Raw genomic sequence first — 15,742 nt, forward strand, 5'->3', positions numbered from 1 at the left:
TAGTTTAGTTGTTTTGGATTTGTTGCCTTGGAGCATGTCTGTCAGGGGCCGGAGAAAAGTGGCGCTGTGAGAGATGAAGTGGTTGTAGAATTTCACAAGGCCAAGAAACTCGCGCAGTTTGCAGATTGAAGACTGCTGAGGAAAATCTTGTATGGCCTGGAGCGGCAAGGAACAGATGCCATCCTTCTCGACATGGTGATCGACGTGGAGTCCAACTTGAGCGCGTCGAATTTGCACTTCGCCCTATTGTTGATAAGGCCATATTCTGTGAAGTGTTGAAAGAGTTGGCCCAGATGTTGGATGTGTTCTGCATTGCGACTAAAGACAAGCAAATCGTCTATGTATGTGAAACAGAAAGGCAATGCTCTTGTTACTGTGTTGATGAATCGTTGAAAAGGTTGAAGTCGAGAGTGACGGAAGCCTGTCTAATCGGGATGATGCATACTTAAAAGGAAGAGGTCCGGACACTGACCAAAATAGTTTAAAATAGATATTTGTGTTTCAGCTCCCCATGGGAGCCTTGTTCACAAAAAAACAAGCAGCAGAGCTGGTGCCCCTTTTATGTGTGACTCAAAACATGACTACGGCATCTGACATACATGGGCGGCAGATTGCCTTCGTTGTGATTAAGAGTGTGTGCCGTGGTTTTGATGATTAGGGACTCAAGATAAAGACACGAAAAATTATTTCGCTCCTTGGCAATCACGCGAGATTTCTCCCTGTTAATCGTATGTGACGTGGTAGCACAGTGTTCGGCCCAGGCATTCAATGCAACGTGTCGTTTCTGGACGTGATTCCTATGCCGCTTAAGTCTTGTTTTGACGTTATCTGTTTCTCCGACGTAGACATACGGACAGTCCGCACACGGAATGACATACACCACGGCTGGGAACTTGTCCTTTTCCAAACGGTCTTTCACATGCACGAGCTCGTGTCTAAGTTTCCGGGAGGGCATGTGCGCAGCCGGCACGTCATATGACTGCTGGGCCGAAATTGCATTCATGTACGGGGCATTTGTCTGCCAGAGTACCAGGAAGCCAGCCTGCAGGTGGTGAAAGACATCCCCAGCCTCCTGACCGAGTTCAAGTCCCTGTTCCAGCAAGGGGTTGGCACATTCGCTGGCACGACGGCTGGCATCTATGTACCCGAGGGAGCCTGGCCACATTTTTTCAAGCCTCAGCCACTGCCATTCGCCCTGAAGGACGGGGTCACCCAGGAGCTGCAACGGTTAGAGCTAGAGGGCATCCTGGTGCCCGTCAAGACGTCTGAATGGGCCGTTCCCATCGTACCAGTCCTCAAGCAAGACGGTAGTGTCAGGATCTGCGGGGATTTCAAGGTTACCATCAACCCTGTCGCTACCGTCGAGAAGTACCCGTTGCCCCGGATTGAAGATCTCTAGTCGGCGTTGTCCGGGGGACAGAACTTTACCAAGCTCAACGTCAGAGATGCTAACCAGCAGCTGGTGCTCCAAGATGCCTCCCGGAAGTATGTCACAATATTGACAACTTTGGAGCTCTTCCAGTACACGCACTTACCGTTTGGCGTGGCCTCAGCCCCAGCCATATTTCAAAGGGAGATGGACAACCTCTTCAGGGGCATGAGGCACGTGGCGGTGTACTTGGATGACATCCTGGTAACTGGCAGCGACGACGGGGACCACCTACAAAACCTGCACAACGTCCTGCCACGACTGCAGGATGCCAGCTGCAAGCTCAAGCTGGAAAAGTGTATTTTCCTGGCCCCCAGTGTTGAGTACTTGGGACATGTCATTTTCCAGGCTGGCCTAGCCCCGGCTCCCCGCAAAGTTGATGCCGTACTCAAGGCGGCTAATCTCCAGAACAAGAAGGAGCTTCAGAGCTACCTCGGCCTCATCAACCTCTACAGGAGTTTCCTTCCAAACCGGTCGGAGCATCTACAGCCGCTCCATCTTCTGCTTCGAGATGGTCAGCAATGGGTCTGGAAGAAGGAGCAGGACTAGGCCTTCCAGCGCAGCAAGAAGCTAATCAGCAAGGCTCCAGTGCTGGTACTTTTCGATCCTGCCAAGCCTGTCGTCCTGACCGTAGATGCGTCGCCGTATGGCGTGGGAGCTGTCTTGGCACACCGGGACAAGGATGGCCAGGAACGCCCTGTGTCGTTTGCTTCTCGTCAGCTTCATGCTGCAGAGCACCGTTGCAGCCAGCTGGACAAGGAAGGTTTGGCCCTCATGTTCGATGTCGAACGCTTCCATCAGTATCTGTGGGGCCGGAAGTTCGAGGCGGTCACGGACCACAAGCCGCTGTTGGGGCTGCTAGGGCCTGACAAGGCAGAGTTCCTGTGCTGGCATCACCTCGAGTGGTACGCTGGGCCTTGCGGCTGGCAGCTTACAGTTACCAGCTGGTTTATCGTCCGATAAAGGACCTGGGACCTGCTGATGCCCTGAGCCGCCTGCCCCTGCCAGAGGTGCCCAATGCTGTTCCAGAACCTGCTGAAGTGTTCATGCTGGAGCATGCGTACCCGGAGGTGCTCTCTAGATCTGCGGTATCGCAAGCGACCAGCCGGGACCCAGTCCTGCCTCAGGTGGTCAAGGCGGTGTCCCGTGAGGAGGAATTGGTTCAGCAGGCCTATAGCCACAAGGCCGCCGAGCTGAGCTTGCAGCAGTGCTGTCTACTGTGGGGTTCCAGGGTGGTGATCCCACAAAGTCTCCGGTCCATGGTCCTGCAGTTGCTGCACCCGGATCATCCTGGCGTAGAAAAGACCAAGATGGTGGCCCGGTCCCATATTTGGTGGTCTGGCCTGGACCAGCACATCGCTCACATGGTGTAGAACTACCAAATCTGCCAGGAGCATCAGTGGGCCTCACGTCATGTGGAAATCACCCCCTGCTCGTTCCCACAGAGACCCTGGTCCCGCCTGCATGTGGATATTGTGGGGCCCTTCAAGGGTCATTACTTCCTGGTGGTGGTGGACACCTTTTCAAAGTGGGTGGAGGTTCTACCTGTCACCACTCCATCAGCAGGTGCGACCATTGCAGCGCTATGTTAGGTCTTTGCCGCCCAGGGGTTGCTGGACGTCATCGTGTCCGACAATGGTCCTGCTTTCGCCAGCGCAGAGTATCTGGCCTGGCTGACGAAGAACGGAATCCGCCGGATGATGGTTCCGCCGTACCACCCTCCTTCAAACGTTGCAGCCGAGCGGGTGGTGCAAACCATCAAGGGCAAGCTCAAGAAGAGCCAGACTGGGTATTTCCGGACGCAGATTGCCCGGATACTGTTTCAGTACTGGACGACGCCCCACAATGTCAATGGCCGTGCACCCTGCGAGCTCCTGCTGGGTCGGATAATCAAGACACCCTTGGACGTCATGCATCTGGACCTCCGATCCACAGTGCTCCTGAAGCAACTGAAGCAGAAGCTGGCTGCTGACCAAGGGTGCCGTCCCGGGCCTTTGCCGGAGTCGGGAGCTCCAGTTTTCGCCAGGAACTTCTGTACTGGCCCACACTGGTCCGCCGGACAGTGGGTGTCTCCTGCCAGCGCCTCATCACTGCACGTCTGCATGCCAGACAGGGCCACGTGGCACAGACACGCCGACCATGCCGACCTCAGGACCTGGCCAGCACCCTCAACTGCCACGTCAGAGTTCCAGCCCGCAGGAGGACTAGCGGCAACACCAGTCACTTCCAGTGGAGCACCGCCCACCTCGGAGGCGGCAAGCGTTGCCAGTGGTGCGGTGCCCATTGGGCCGGTGTCAAGTCTGGCACCACTCATAAGGCCGACCACTGCGGACCCTCCGGACGGAGCGAGGCTGGCTCATGCAGCACCCGGCATTCCACACCCGGCATTGCCACACCCAGCCTGTCAGCACCGGTGCCCAGGCGGAGTACTCGACGGCAGAGGCCACCGGACCGTTACTCGCCTGAGTAGTAGGCACTGTCGACCCGGCTAGGATGGAGGCAAAGCCTTATGCTCTGAACTTGGACGTTTGTTTATTTTAGTTAACAAACAAACTGGGGGTAAGAGGGTGTAGCAAGCATGTGACGCCCCCTCGGGCATAATCTTGTTGGCCCGCCAGGCTTGGTAGGCAACATTTCTTACTGCACCAATGAACACTGGCGAGCACAGCTGCTCGCCAGTCAGTCATCGTTTATCACCACCATGCTGCGGAGCGTGTGTCTAACGGAGGGTGCCTCGAGCCCTCCCTTGTTCACTAACCCAGGCGGATCGTGACACATACTTTGCTGCAGCAATGCATGCTGTAGTCCACTGCACGCAGCTGGAAGTTTCCTGGTGTCTCAAACACATTCTATGGCTAAAAAAACACACCATGGATAAAAAGATTATATGCAGACTTGACTGAACACTTGAAGAAGTTTGTGGTATTTAGTAGTTGTTTTGAGTAAAACCAGATGGCGTGCCTTGGCAGGATTAACCGCCACGTGTATCTACCGTATTTACTCGCATAATGATCGCACTCGCGTAATGATCGCACCCCTGAATTTTGTTGTCAAAATTCGATTTTCTTTATTTCCCGTGCAATGATCGCACTCCGAACTTGCCGCAGTGATATGTCGTGTGCCAAGTCTAGCTAATATTGATCGCGCTTACCATCTGTCGAATGCTACGCGAACGACAAGACAAACCAAACGGTTTGCACGCACCAAACATTTTTAACTAGATGCCTCATTTCATTACGTTCATCACTTTCTGCACTTCCATGACTAAAAAAAAGCTGCCACCAAACTTGCCTCTATTTGAAAGAGCGTGTTATGTGTAGGCTTTATATCGGTTGTGGTCAACAACAACAAAAAAGGCGCCTTTCGTTTCTTCTCATCTGCACTCATGGACACGCAACAAATTGCTAGCGGCAACGATAGTAGCCACGTTTACGCTGATACGTTAAAAGCGTACCCTAGTCATACGCCGACGCTTGTAACACAGCTAAGATATTCACCCACCCTTAGCAGAAACGTGCCATATTAGGATAGTAGTGAAGACAGATGCTGCAGTTTCTGCAGCATGCCAGCCATGTGTTTCTATGTCACTGGCAGCTAAGCGTGCCCATCTGTTTATGTCCCCTCAAAGTGGACATGGCTACATTATTGCCCCAAGCTTGCCGATACTAACGATATTATCCATTACTTATATGGAAGAAACTGTTTCAGTGCACGTAATGTACTCATGAGAAGAAAAAAAAATCGCATTCGGCACATTCGGCTTGCTCCGCCGGCCGGCCTCTTTGTTGTGGTGTCCCGCAGCAAACGCGGGATGAAAAAATTTTTGTTTTTTTTCGCGGAAAATTTAACATGCGTAATGATCGCACTCCTGATTTCGCATCAATTTTTCTGACAAAAAAGTGCGATCATTATGCGAGTAAATACGGTATATATATATCCATCGCGGACTATAAACGGCTTTCGTGTACTGGTGCTGGGGCTGTTAACTTCGCAATTCTCTGGCTCTACAATGTAGTCTGGCTGGGCATGGCGGTGGATACCACAAAGGTAAATATCAAATTCTCAAGTAAAATATTTAGTTGAAATGCAAGTATTCAGTGAGCATATGAAACTTCTAATAATTATCAACCCTTAGTTGTAATGTTAATTTGTTTTCCGAATCATCAAAGGTTCCATGTTGTATAATGATTCGCTAAGTACAGTGCAATGCAGGCTCGGCATGGATCGCCCATGCTGCAAAATGTTGTTTGTGCCTTGTTGCAGATGGCAGCCATCTTTGGTGTCCTGTGGGCGCTGAGCGTGCTGGCGTTCCTCTACTCGGGCCCCCTGGCCATCCCCACGTACGCCAACCCTCTTGCCCTGCTTCTGCTCATGTTGGTGTTCCTGGTGAACCCGTTGCATACCATGAGGCACCAGGCGCGTTTCTGGCTGCTGCGGGTGCTGGGTCGCATCTTTGCAGCTCCCTTCTTCTACGTGGGCTTTGCGGACTTCTGGCTGGCCGACCAGCTCAACAGTCTAGTGCCTGTGTTCATTGATGCACAGTATTTCGTCTGCTTCTATGCCACGGATTTCCAGTGGATGGAGAACAGCGGTAAGGAACTCGTGGCTATGCGGTTGCGAACACAGCTTTTTGGACTTACCATATAAGAAAGTATCTTCATAGAACTCCTTCTAGGATCGAGATGCAGTGATTGGCACACAGCATGTCACCAATGGACAACAAAGGGTACTGTAAAGCACTGCTTTTCCAAGCACCAAAGGAACATAAATGAAAGTTAGATTATGAATGCGCAATGAGCAAAACCAAACTAACACATTTTCTAGTCATACCTTTATTTCAGGTGTTTAATTCTAAGCACTTTTTTAGCAGGCAGTATGACGGAGCATCAAAGCAATGTTTGATTTTGTTGCTTGTTGGCGACACGTTAGTCAATTAGCCAATTAACCCCTGCTTATTAGTACAGGGGCGTAGCCGAAGGGGGGGAGGCTTATGGGGCTTCAGACCCCCCCCCTGAAATTTTGTCGTGCTTTCTATGCACCGCCGACCAAAACAACCTCCGGCACCAGAAATCATTCTGGATTTCATCTCGAATGTCTTTTTGATGCTCAAAAAGACATTTCAGCGAGCACATTAGGTCTGTTCAATTCAGCCAAGTTTCTCTGCACCATCTGCACCTATGCATGGTGCACTGCACCTTGGCCTTCATTCCCCAAGGTGCAGCGATGCACCCTGCACCCCCGTGCTCGATTGAATGGGGTGCAAGGCGAGGTGCCGCCGTGATACAGTGCACCCTTGAACCTTGCAGCGAGTGGGTGCAGCCCGGCACACCTTAACTGGCACCCCTTGCACCTTTTCGTTTGTGGTGCCGTGCACTTTTTTCTGAATCGAATAAACCTATTGTGAACTCGGGCTGGATTGCGTGGCCACGGCCAGCCATGCACCGGGAGTCACATAACTCAAGGAGCCCCATCTGAGCACAAAGTTTCAAGGGCATTTTGATGGCGAGAGGGCTCGTCACAACATCTCACAGAGGCCGCGGAATCTACAGAGGGCATGGATTTCAATTCTGAAACTTTATGGGTATAAAGTTCTCACAAACTTTTGATGCAAAAGGTGCACTGACATTTCTGAAGTCGTGCTTTAGATTTTCAATTCCAGAACTTTGTGCGTTTAATGTTGTTATAAACATTTGACGCCAAAGGTGCATTGGCTTTTTTAAAGTTGTACTCGGAACATACAACGAGATAAGCCAAATCAACACACTATCTCACAAGTTGACAAAGCACGCAGCAAGGTCTGATGAGACGAAGCTTGTGATGGTTTACTGTATTTACTCGCACAATGATCGCACTCACGTAATGATCACACCCCTGAATTTTGTCATCATAATTCTATTTTCTTTTATTTCCCGTGTAATGATCGCACCCCGAATTTGCCGCAGCGATGTGTCGTGTGCCAAGTCTAGCTAATATTGATCACGTTTACCATCTGTCGAATGCTACGCGAACGACTCTTCAAGGTAAACCAAGCGGTCTGCACGCACCAAACATACTTAAGTAGATGCCTCATTTCATTACGTTCATCACTTTCTGCACTTCCATGACTAAAAAAAAGCTGCAACCGAACTTGCCTCTATTTGAAAGAGCGTATTATGTGTAGGCTTTATAATGGTTGTGGTCAACAACAACAAAAAAGGCGCCTTTTGATTCTTCTCGTCTGCACTCGTGGGCACGCAACAAATCGCGAGCGGCAATGATAGTAGCCACGTTTACGCTGATACGTTAAAAGTGTACCCTAGTCATACGCCGACGCTTGTAACACAGCTAAGATATTCACCCACCCTTAGCGGAAACGTGCCGTATTAGGATAGTATTGGAGACAGATGCCGCAGTTTCTGCAGCATGCCGGCCACGTGTTTCTATGTCACTGGCAGCTAAGCGCTCCCATCTGTTTCTGTCCCCTCAAAGTGACATGGCTGCATTATTGCCGCAAACTTGCCGACATTAACAATATTATTCATTACTGATACGGAAGAAACTGTTTCAATGCACGTAATGTACTCTCGAGAAGAAAAAAAATCGCGTTCAGCGCGTTTAGCTTGCTGCACCGGCCACCATTTTCGTTTTGGTGTCCCACAGCAAATGCGGGACGAAAAAAATTTTTTTTTTTTTTTTTCGCTGGAAATTTAACCCGCGTAGTGATCGCACCCCTGATTTTGCGTCAATTTTACTGACAAAAAAAGTGCGATCATTATGCGAGTAAATATGGTATTTGTGCCGTTACGTCAAAAAAAAATATCAAATATGTTTTTCCCCTCCGCCAAAGCATCCATGTCAAGACAATAAAGCCAGCAAAGGTAACGACGTTCTTATTTCTTTTTTACTTTTATTCGCGAGGATATATTGAGCCTCTTCAATTTTCTTGTTCTCGCTGCCCGCGAGCTGCCACAGCCAGCCAGAGCGCATGCGTTTTTCTCGTGTTGCCGCGACTACCGTGCGGCGCTCTTTGGTGTGCGTTCGTTTTTCTCTGGCCAAGTGCATTCTCGCCTGGCAAAGTTTTGGACTCTTTCTGGCTAGCAGACGAGAGCAAGAAACAATGGTCGCTCGCCACCGTCACTGCATTGACTCACCGGTGTAGGATTCTGAGCAGTATGCGCATGGTTCTCTGTGGACCAAGCGTCTTACGTTTTCTTCTATATTCCTTCGGTAGCCACACTAGGTGCCCAAAATAGGCATTCAATTGTGGCCAACATGCTTTCCTTTGTGTTTCTTATCTTATTTCTGTGCCCCCGCCCCACAAAAGAAAAAAAGACATTGTTGCGGTGCCGTAAATTGTCGCATGGTGAACGTTCGAGTTTGTTACTTCTTCTTTTGCGGAAAGTAATGGGCCACGGAATGGGCCACGGGACGCTTCAGTTGCTGAATACTCATATTATGTTATTGCGATAACAATTATATGGACACTCCAGGCGCATTACTGCCGTCGTTCTGTATAAAGTCCAAGGGCCATAATATTGTGACCGCACGCCGTGTGCTATATGTGCAAATGAAAGCGTGGTGCGGGGGGCATGAGTGAGCAGATAATGGTGCTTCAGTCTTGTGTGTGCAAGGGAGAAAAGCGGGGAGGAAGCGCGCTACATCGAAGGGGGGGGGGGAGGGAGTGGAGGGAGGGAGGGGTGGCTGGCTGGATTTAGGATTCTGTAAATCTATGATTGCGCAACATGTTTATTTCCCTTGTTTGATGTTTGACGCAAATTGACTTTTCCTTAGTTACATAGATTTATTGGAGACTTATACGTATACAGTTGAAACCACTTTTAACGATACTGTTATATTCAGTTTCGTTATTCATTTCAGTTCTTTATTCCCCAGGGGGCGCTTCTATTCTTCATTATATATATTGGTTGTATATGTTAAATAAACGGCTTTTTACTTCGGGACGGCTGGAGTCTGACTTCCATCTTCTCTCAACACCACAGATACCGGTTTAGCAATATATTGGTTATAACAGTGAGAAGCTGCCGTACCGTTAACTTTTGTATGTTTTCCATGGTGAAATAACCTGCTTATTACAATGCCCCTATGCCACATTATTGGTTATAACGAGGAAGTTTGGCTGCTGGGTGTCTGAGCCGAAAGGTAGTGAAATGCAAAATCCTTGAAAGGAAAAAAAGAAAACGAGAAATTAGAGCCGCTGCATGATGGGCCGCTGCTCCAACAGCCGTCGCGCACTCATTTTCTAGCTATCTCCGCGCGCTTTTTTGCTGTTTGTCAAATTGTATCTTTGCATTTCTAATGTACAAGGGCGAGTCAAATGAATGTGAGCCAACTAACCCTGCGTGATAATGGTTGTGATTAATGCTTGTAGCACGCAGGCATGTCTCATTTACAAAAGTGACCAGCAGGTGTGAGGATAAATGTTTTTTAATGCTCTCATACACTGGGTTGAACGTGGTTGCGTGACATAATGGACACTCCAAAAGTTTAACAGCGTAGTGTCGTGAGGTTTTTGACAGGTGAAGATGTTTCCAAAGAAAGAAAATAGTTGCTGTGTGGCTGCCGTGTATGTTGAACATTTCATTTCATTTCATTGGCCACTGTGAAGCGTTGGAGGAAACTGTTCAAAGAAGGGCATGAAAGTTGCAAAGACGATCCAAGACCGGGCCGAAGCCACCGTGCAATCACCCCCAACACAATTGCAAAAGTTGATGAGCTGATTAGACAAGAACGGAGGATAAGCATCCATGAACAGGCAGAGCGTGTGAACATCAGTCACGGTTTGGTTCACACCATAATTCATTAACATCTCGGTTATCGGCTCATGTGTGCGCAATGGATGCCCAAGATTTTGAACCACCACCAGAAGATGGAGAGGTTCGGCGCTGCTTTGATTCATCTGATCCGGTATCACAATGGGGGCGGCGACTTCTTGTCTGCAGTTGTGACAGGGGACGAATCATGGTGCCATTACTGCAAGCCTGAAACACGACGGCAAAGCTTACAGTGGAAACATTTGATTTCACTACCCAAATGAAAGCAAAGGTTGTCATTTCTGCCGGAAAGGTGTTGTTGACTTTTTTTTTCGATCATCGGGGGCCATTATTGATTGAATTCGCTAAACCTGGAGAGGCTATCAATTGTTTCTGGTATTGTGAAATACCGGATCGGCTGCGGGTCGCAATCAAGAACAAATGACGTGGGAAGTTGACGAATGGGGTCATCTTGCTTCACGAAATTATAGTCACAACAGAGAGCACATATAAAAATCAGGAGTTTTGCGAAATGTATGAGGGCGAGTCAAATGGAAGTAAGCCAATTGGAATATATGACAAACGGGGTACTTTATTTAAAAGTAGTCTCCATGAGCTTTTAGAGATTTATCCCACTAACGAGTCGCAAAATTCCCGTCTGTTGCGACTATAATTTCAGTGCAATTGCTCACAATACACCACCGGTGACATCTGCTCCTGTGCAATACATTGGAACAAATCACAGCACCATTGAGATTTTTCCCTGGCCATTGCATATGTACAAAAATTTAAACAACGTTCTTGACTGATCAAGTTATTACAGTAAGAGCTCGTTAATTCACTACTCGTTAATTTGAAATTTCGAATAATTCGAATTAGTTGCCGCGGACCGTCCCACAATGTATTGAAAGCAATATGTAACACATCCCGCTAATTCACACTGAAATCCGCACCGCCATCGATAATTCGAACTCCGCATCATCGTGGATGGGGAGAGAGCTAGTGCACAGGAGCACGCTGGTGTCGCCGCGCGGGTCGCGCAGCTTTGCTTTTTCAATCAGCGGCAAGGACGATAACACCCTTGCCGCACGCCATGTTCTTTGCGTACGAGCGTGCGAGGGTGAGCCGGCGAACGCGGCTCAATCTCGCGTGCGCGAGAGGGGAAAGTGGGGCGGAGTGCACCCTCTCTTGTCGCGCGCGAGGCAGGGGGGTGAGGCGAGGGAGGGACCAGGGGATGATCTTCGGCGGCTGAGGCGGCTGCTGCTTACGGCGCGGCCATGCGGCCGCCGCATCTTGAAAGCGATCTGCGACGTGGCCAAAGTGTGCGCCCGCGTAGGCCTCGTCTTCAAAGCGATCTGCGATGTGTGCAGAGCGCGCGTATTGCCGGTAGCTTCAAATGCGATGTGCTTTCTACATTTAGTTCGCGTTAAAGCGAGGGCTGTACGAACGTCAATTCGCTCGCTGCTACTGCTGCGTGCCCTCACTCCAGCGTTTTTCAGCGAGTTTCCGCGGTCATCGAACGAGATGCATTCATGCTCACCTGTGCGCGCGTGACACAGTGCTTGTTAATTTAGTTAGATAGCAAATGCTTACAAGTTTATACGGCCGATAAAACTATTATCCTTACTTCGTATAGCTATCTACTAATTTTCTATCGCAATCGATGCTTCGCTTTTCGCGCGAGACGGAGACCTTTTTTTTTCTACGCCCCAGTCAGCGCGACGAACGCGCGGATGGAGCAAGAGCCATCTCGACGTCAGGCGCGTCGGACCGCGCTGGCCGCGTCCAGTTACGTTGGCTGCGCCAGAGCTTCGAAGTATAGACGTTTTTCACGCCAACGTGACGTAGCGTGTGCGCGCGTGCTCACGCCACGTCAGACTATATAGGCGCCTTAACCGAGCGATTTTTTTCTCTGACTTTCATTAGTTCGAATTTTATATAATACGAATTTCCATAGCATCCCCGCCGAATTCGAATTACCGAGCTTTTACTGTAACATATGTGTCCTCAACTTGTTAATTTCATGGCCTTTACATGTTTCGTATCAGCGGCAGGCACTGCTCTGCTGGTTTCGAACTGATATAGTAAAGTTCATGTGATATTTGCTTTACTTAATAAATGGACAAAAAACAGCGAAGCATTGATATCAGTTATTTCGGGCACAATTTTTGAAACATAACGAGTATATTCTTTTATGAAAGAATACATACTTGTCTTGACAGCGCGTAGCATTCAAGAATTCGTTTGCAGCATCTTTGGCAATGGCAATGCAGTTATTATTTGTGTATTTGATCCCTCTACAAATTCTTTAAGGAGGAGGCCGAGCTGCAATGTGAGCCCCCTCCGAACAAATATGCCACTGCCGGTAGCATATCCAGAGGAGAGTTTCAAAACTGGTATGCTTGAAGAACCCTACTAGCGAAGCCTCAAAGGGCTTGCCACTCTTGTGGCTTGTTTAACTTTATTGCCAGAGCTGTCTGAAATGCAGATTTTTGGCACCCATTCCCTCTGAATGCATGCAGTCTGATAGAGTTGAGTGATTTTAAAGCGTAAGGTCTCATGCATGTTGGATGTGAATATTGGCAATTTTTCACCATGCCCAGAAGGCCTGCAGTATGGCAACAACATGCGTGCATTGACAGCAATATCTGTTGCTGTTGGTAAGCAAAGGGCTAAGCACTACTTTTTGTACTACAATCGACTTCCGTTACTTCAACCTTGACCGGACCAACGAAATGGATTGAATTATCTGGTGGGTAAATTAAACAAGATGTAGAAAAACATGTCATAACACACCACTGATTCATTTGTCAGTGTTTGCCCGATTATAACGTGCCCCCAAATCAAACCTGCGCCGACTTTCTACGTGTCCAAAGTAGAAAACTAACATCAGGGTGTCTACCTACTGAGGAAACTGAGAAGACTGGGAATTCTCAAGGATTTTGAATAGTCTGGAAATACTCAGGGAAAACTCGGGGAATTTCTGCTTCTGTCAGGGAAAATTAGCTATCATTTTATTGAAAGGGAACGAAAGTCACCCTAATGCTGGCTCAAGTAAAAGAGAGGGATCGTAACGAATTGTCTGACGCAGTGTCGTAGGCTGGAGGAGTTGCCAGTGTGCAGTGAGTTACAGATTTTGCGGACGTCCGATATTTGGGACATGCCCGATAATGCGGACAGTTTCACAGCACCATCACATACCCCGTAGAGTCGTGTACCCTGTAATGTATAAGAACATCTGAAATTTGGGACGAAAGAACCCTTTGCCGTCCGACTTTCCGGACTTCTTGCCGCGACCACAGGTCCGAAATGGCATGAATCAGAGCCAACACCACCATTTCGATAATCTCGCTGCCTCGAACCGGTGCTTTCGCACACAGATCTGCTGGCAGCCATAGCCACCACCACGGCAACACGAGGCCTAGCTGCTTCGACGTTCGCTGTTAAAGTTTTTTCCGTTCGGTGCTGCGTTTTTCATTGAAAGAATTCGCTGCTGTCAGCAATGGCACCGAGTCCGCCTCTGTAATCCTCGCGATTGGCTTCAAAGCTTAGAAAGCACGGGGTATTGCATATGCCAGTTTCCGAAAGGCATCTTTATCTCAGCACAGGGCCCGTATTCTGATATGTTTACCTTCCGGGAAGCTATCGCCTTGGCAACACCTCCGCCAACGGCGCGCGCTGATTGGCTGCTTTAGCAAAATCGGAAAATAAGCAGCGCCATCTAGTAGTTCCAGCCTGCGTCATTTTAACATCATGGTGTCGATTGGTGCTTTCGACATACATTGAATAAACGAACACATCTTTTGGCATTTTTTGGCGTTCGGTTGGTGGTGGAGTGTAATAGAGATAAGTGGTAGTTTATAGTAGTCTTTTTTGGTGGCGTCTTAAACGTGTTGTTTCGCGGCGATATTTGTTATTCATATAAAATAAAACATTTCACACCTCCTTATCCTCTTTATTTTACCTAAAGCGGCCATAACTAACCGTAGTCAGTACGTAGAACCCGTACTGCTCAAAAACAACACATCTGAGCCGCTCTGCACTTGCACGGTGCGCTCTCTCATGCGATGTGAAGCGTTAGACAGCGTGTGTTGCTAGTGCACCCTGACGTCACGGGTAAGCAGTTGCTTGATTTGCTGAATGTGACTATCGCGGAAGGCAAACGTTTCAGAATACAGCCCCAGAAATGTTATGTGGTGAAGCATGCGTGAAGTATTGCTGTGAAGCTTAACAAGCATGGGAAGAGCAATTGTCATGGGACACAGTACGTACAGGGTCTGTCCTGAAAGTAATGTCAGTGAATTTATTGTGACGCGACTGTACATCGGAGCATGGTCTAACCGGTTCAAACTGGTAGTGCGGGAACACAGCTAAGCAGTACTCCGTCGCTGAGTGTGCTCCGAGCATCAGAGAGTGTAGGACGGGCCTGTCCGTGAGAGTTTTTTTATTCTTGTGCAAGGGAAAATACAGCGCTCGTTACAACAAAGATTTGCGATCAAGTTTTGCGTGAAACTTGGCAATACCGCTGTGGAAACTGTTACTATGCTCAAGACTGCTTACAAAAAACATGCCCTGTCAGATCGGCAAGTGTTTCGGTGGCACAAGGCCTTTTTGAAAGGCCGGGAAGAGGTCGACGACGAGGACCACACCGGACAGCCGTCCACGACCACCCCGGCTGACAATGTGACGCAAGTGAAGGAACTGTTGAACTCAGACCGACAATTTAATGGCCGACATGTTAAACATCCAGAAAACTCAAGTTCATGAAATCTTTACAAATGATATTGGCATGCGGAAGGTGTGCGCAAAAATGGTTCCAAAAGTGCTCAATGATAACCAAAAGTCACGCCGCGTTGAAATGTGCCAAGAAAACCTGAACATGTGCAAACGTGATCGAAAACTTTTGGACAACGTCATTACAGGTGACGAGACTTGAGTATTTAAATATAACCTGGAGACCAAAAGGCAATCATCAGAGTGGCACACGCTCTCATCCCCTTGCCAGAAGAAAGCCAGGATGAGCAAATCAAAAATCAAGATCATGCTCATCAATTTTTTTTTTTTTTACATCCACGGACTGGTTCATCACGAGTTTGTAGAACCTGGAACCACTGTGAACTCCAAATTTTATGTGGAAGTCCACAAAAGACTGAAACGCAGAGTTCAACGCATCCGGCTGGACATCGCAGACAACTGGAAGTTGCACCACGATAATGCGACGGCCCACATTGCCTTCATCGTTGCCGACTACCTGGTTAACGCAGGGGTGCCAACAATCCCCCAGCCCCCGTACAGCCCGAACTTGCCCCCCCCCCCCCCCCCCCCCGACTTTTTTCTGTTGTGCTTGCCCCTGAAAGGCAAGCATTTACAGCTTGAAGAGCAGCTTGCATAGCAGCATTAAAGTCCATTCCGGAGGAGGACTACTGAAACGCATTCGAGAGCTGGAAGTCTCGCTGGAGCCGATGTATCGACGCGAAAGGAGATTATTTTGAAGATTTTTAAACACTTGTAACGATAAATTCAATAAATGATTTTTAATGGCCTTACTGACATTCCTTTCAGG

General features: G+C 48.6%; 1 protein-coding gene across 3 annotated transcripts in view; it reads left to right on the forward strand.

The window, feature by feature from the left end:
• Window positions 1-15,742, forward strand: part of LOC126518482 (solute carrier family 53 member 1) — a 400,674-nt gene that overhangs the window by 202,613 nt on the left and 182,319 nt on the right. For all 3 annotated transcript variants that reach the window (XM_055065054.2, XM_055065055.2, XM_050168268.3), the window contains exon 9: window positions 5,693-6,020. In XM_055065054.2, the coding sequence (XP_054921029.1) occupies window positions 5,693-6,020 (328 nt within the window). The remainder of the gene's footprint in view (window positions 1-5,692; window positions 6,021-15,742) is intronic.

The sequence above is a fragment of the Dermacentor andersoni genome, chromosome 1 (assembly GCF_023375885.2).
Source record: "Dermacentor andersoni chromosome 1, qqDerAnde1_hic_scaffold, whole genome shotgun sequence".
Lineage (NCBI taxonomy): Eukaryota > Metazoa > Arthropoda > Arachnida > Ixodida > Ixodidae > Dermacentor > Dermacentor andersoni.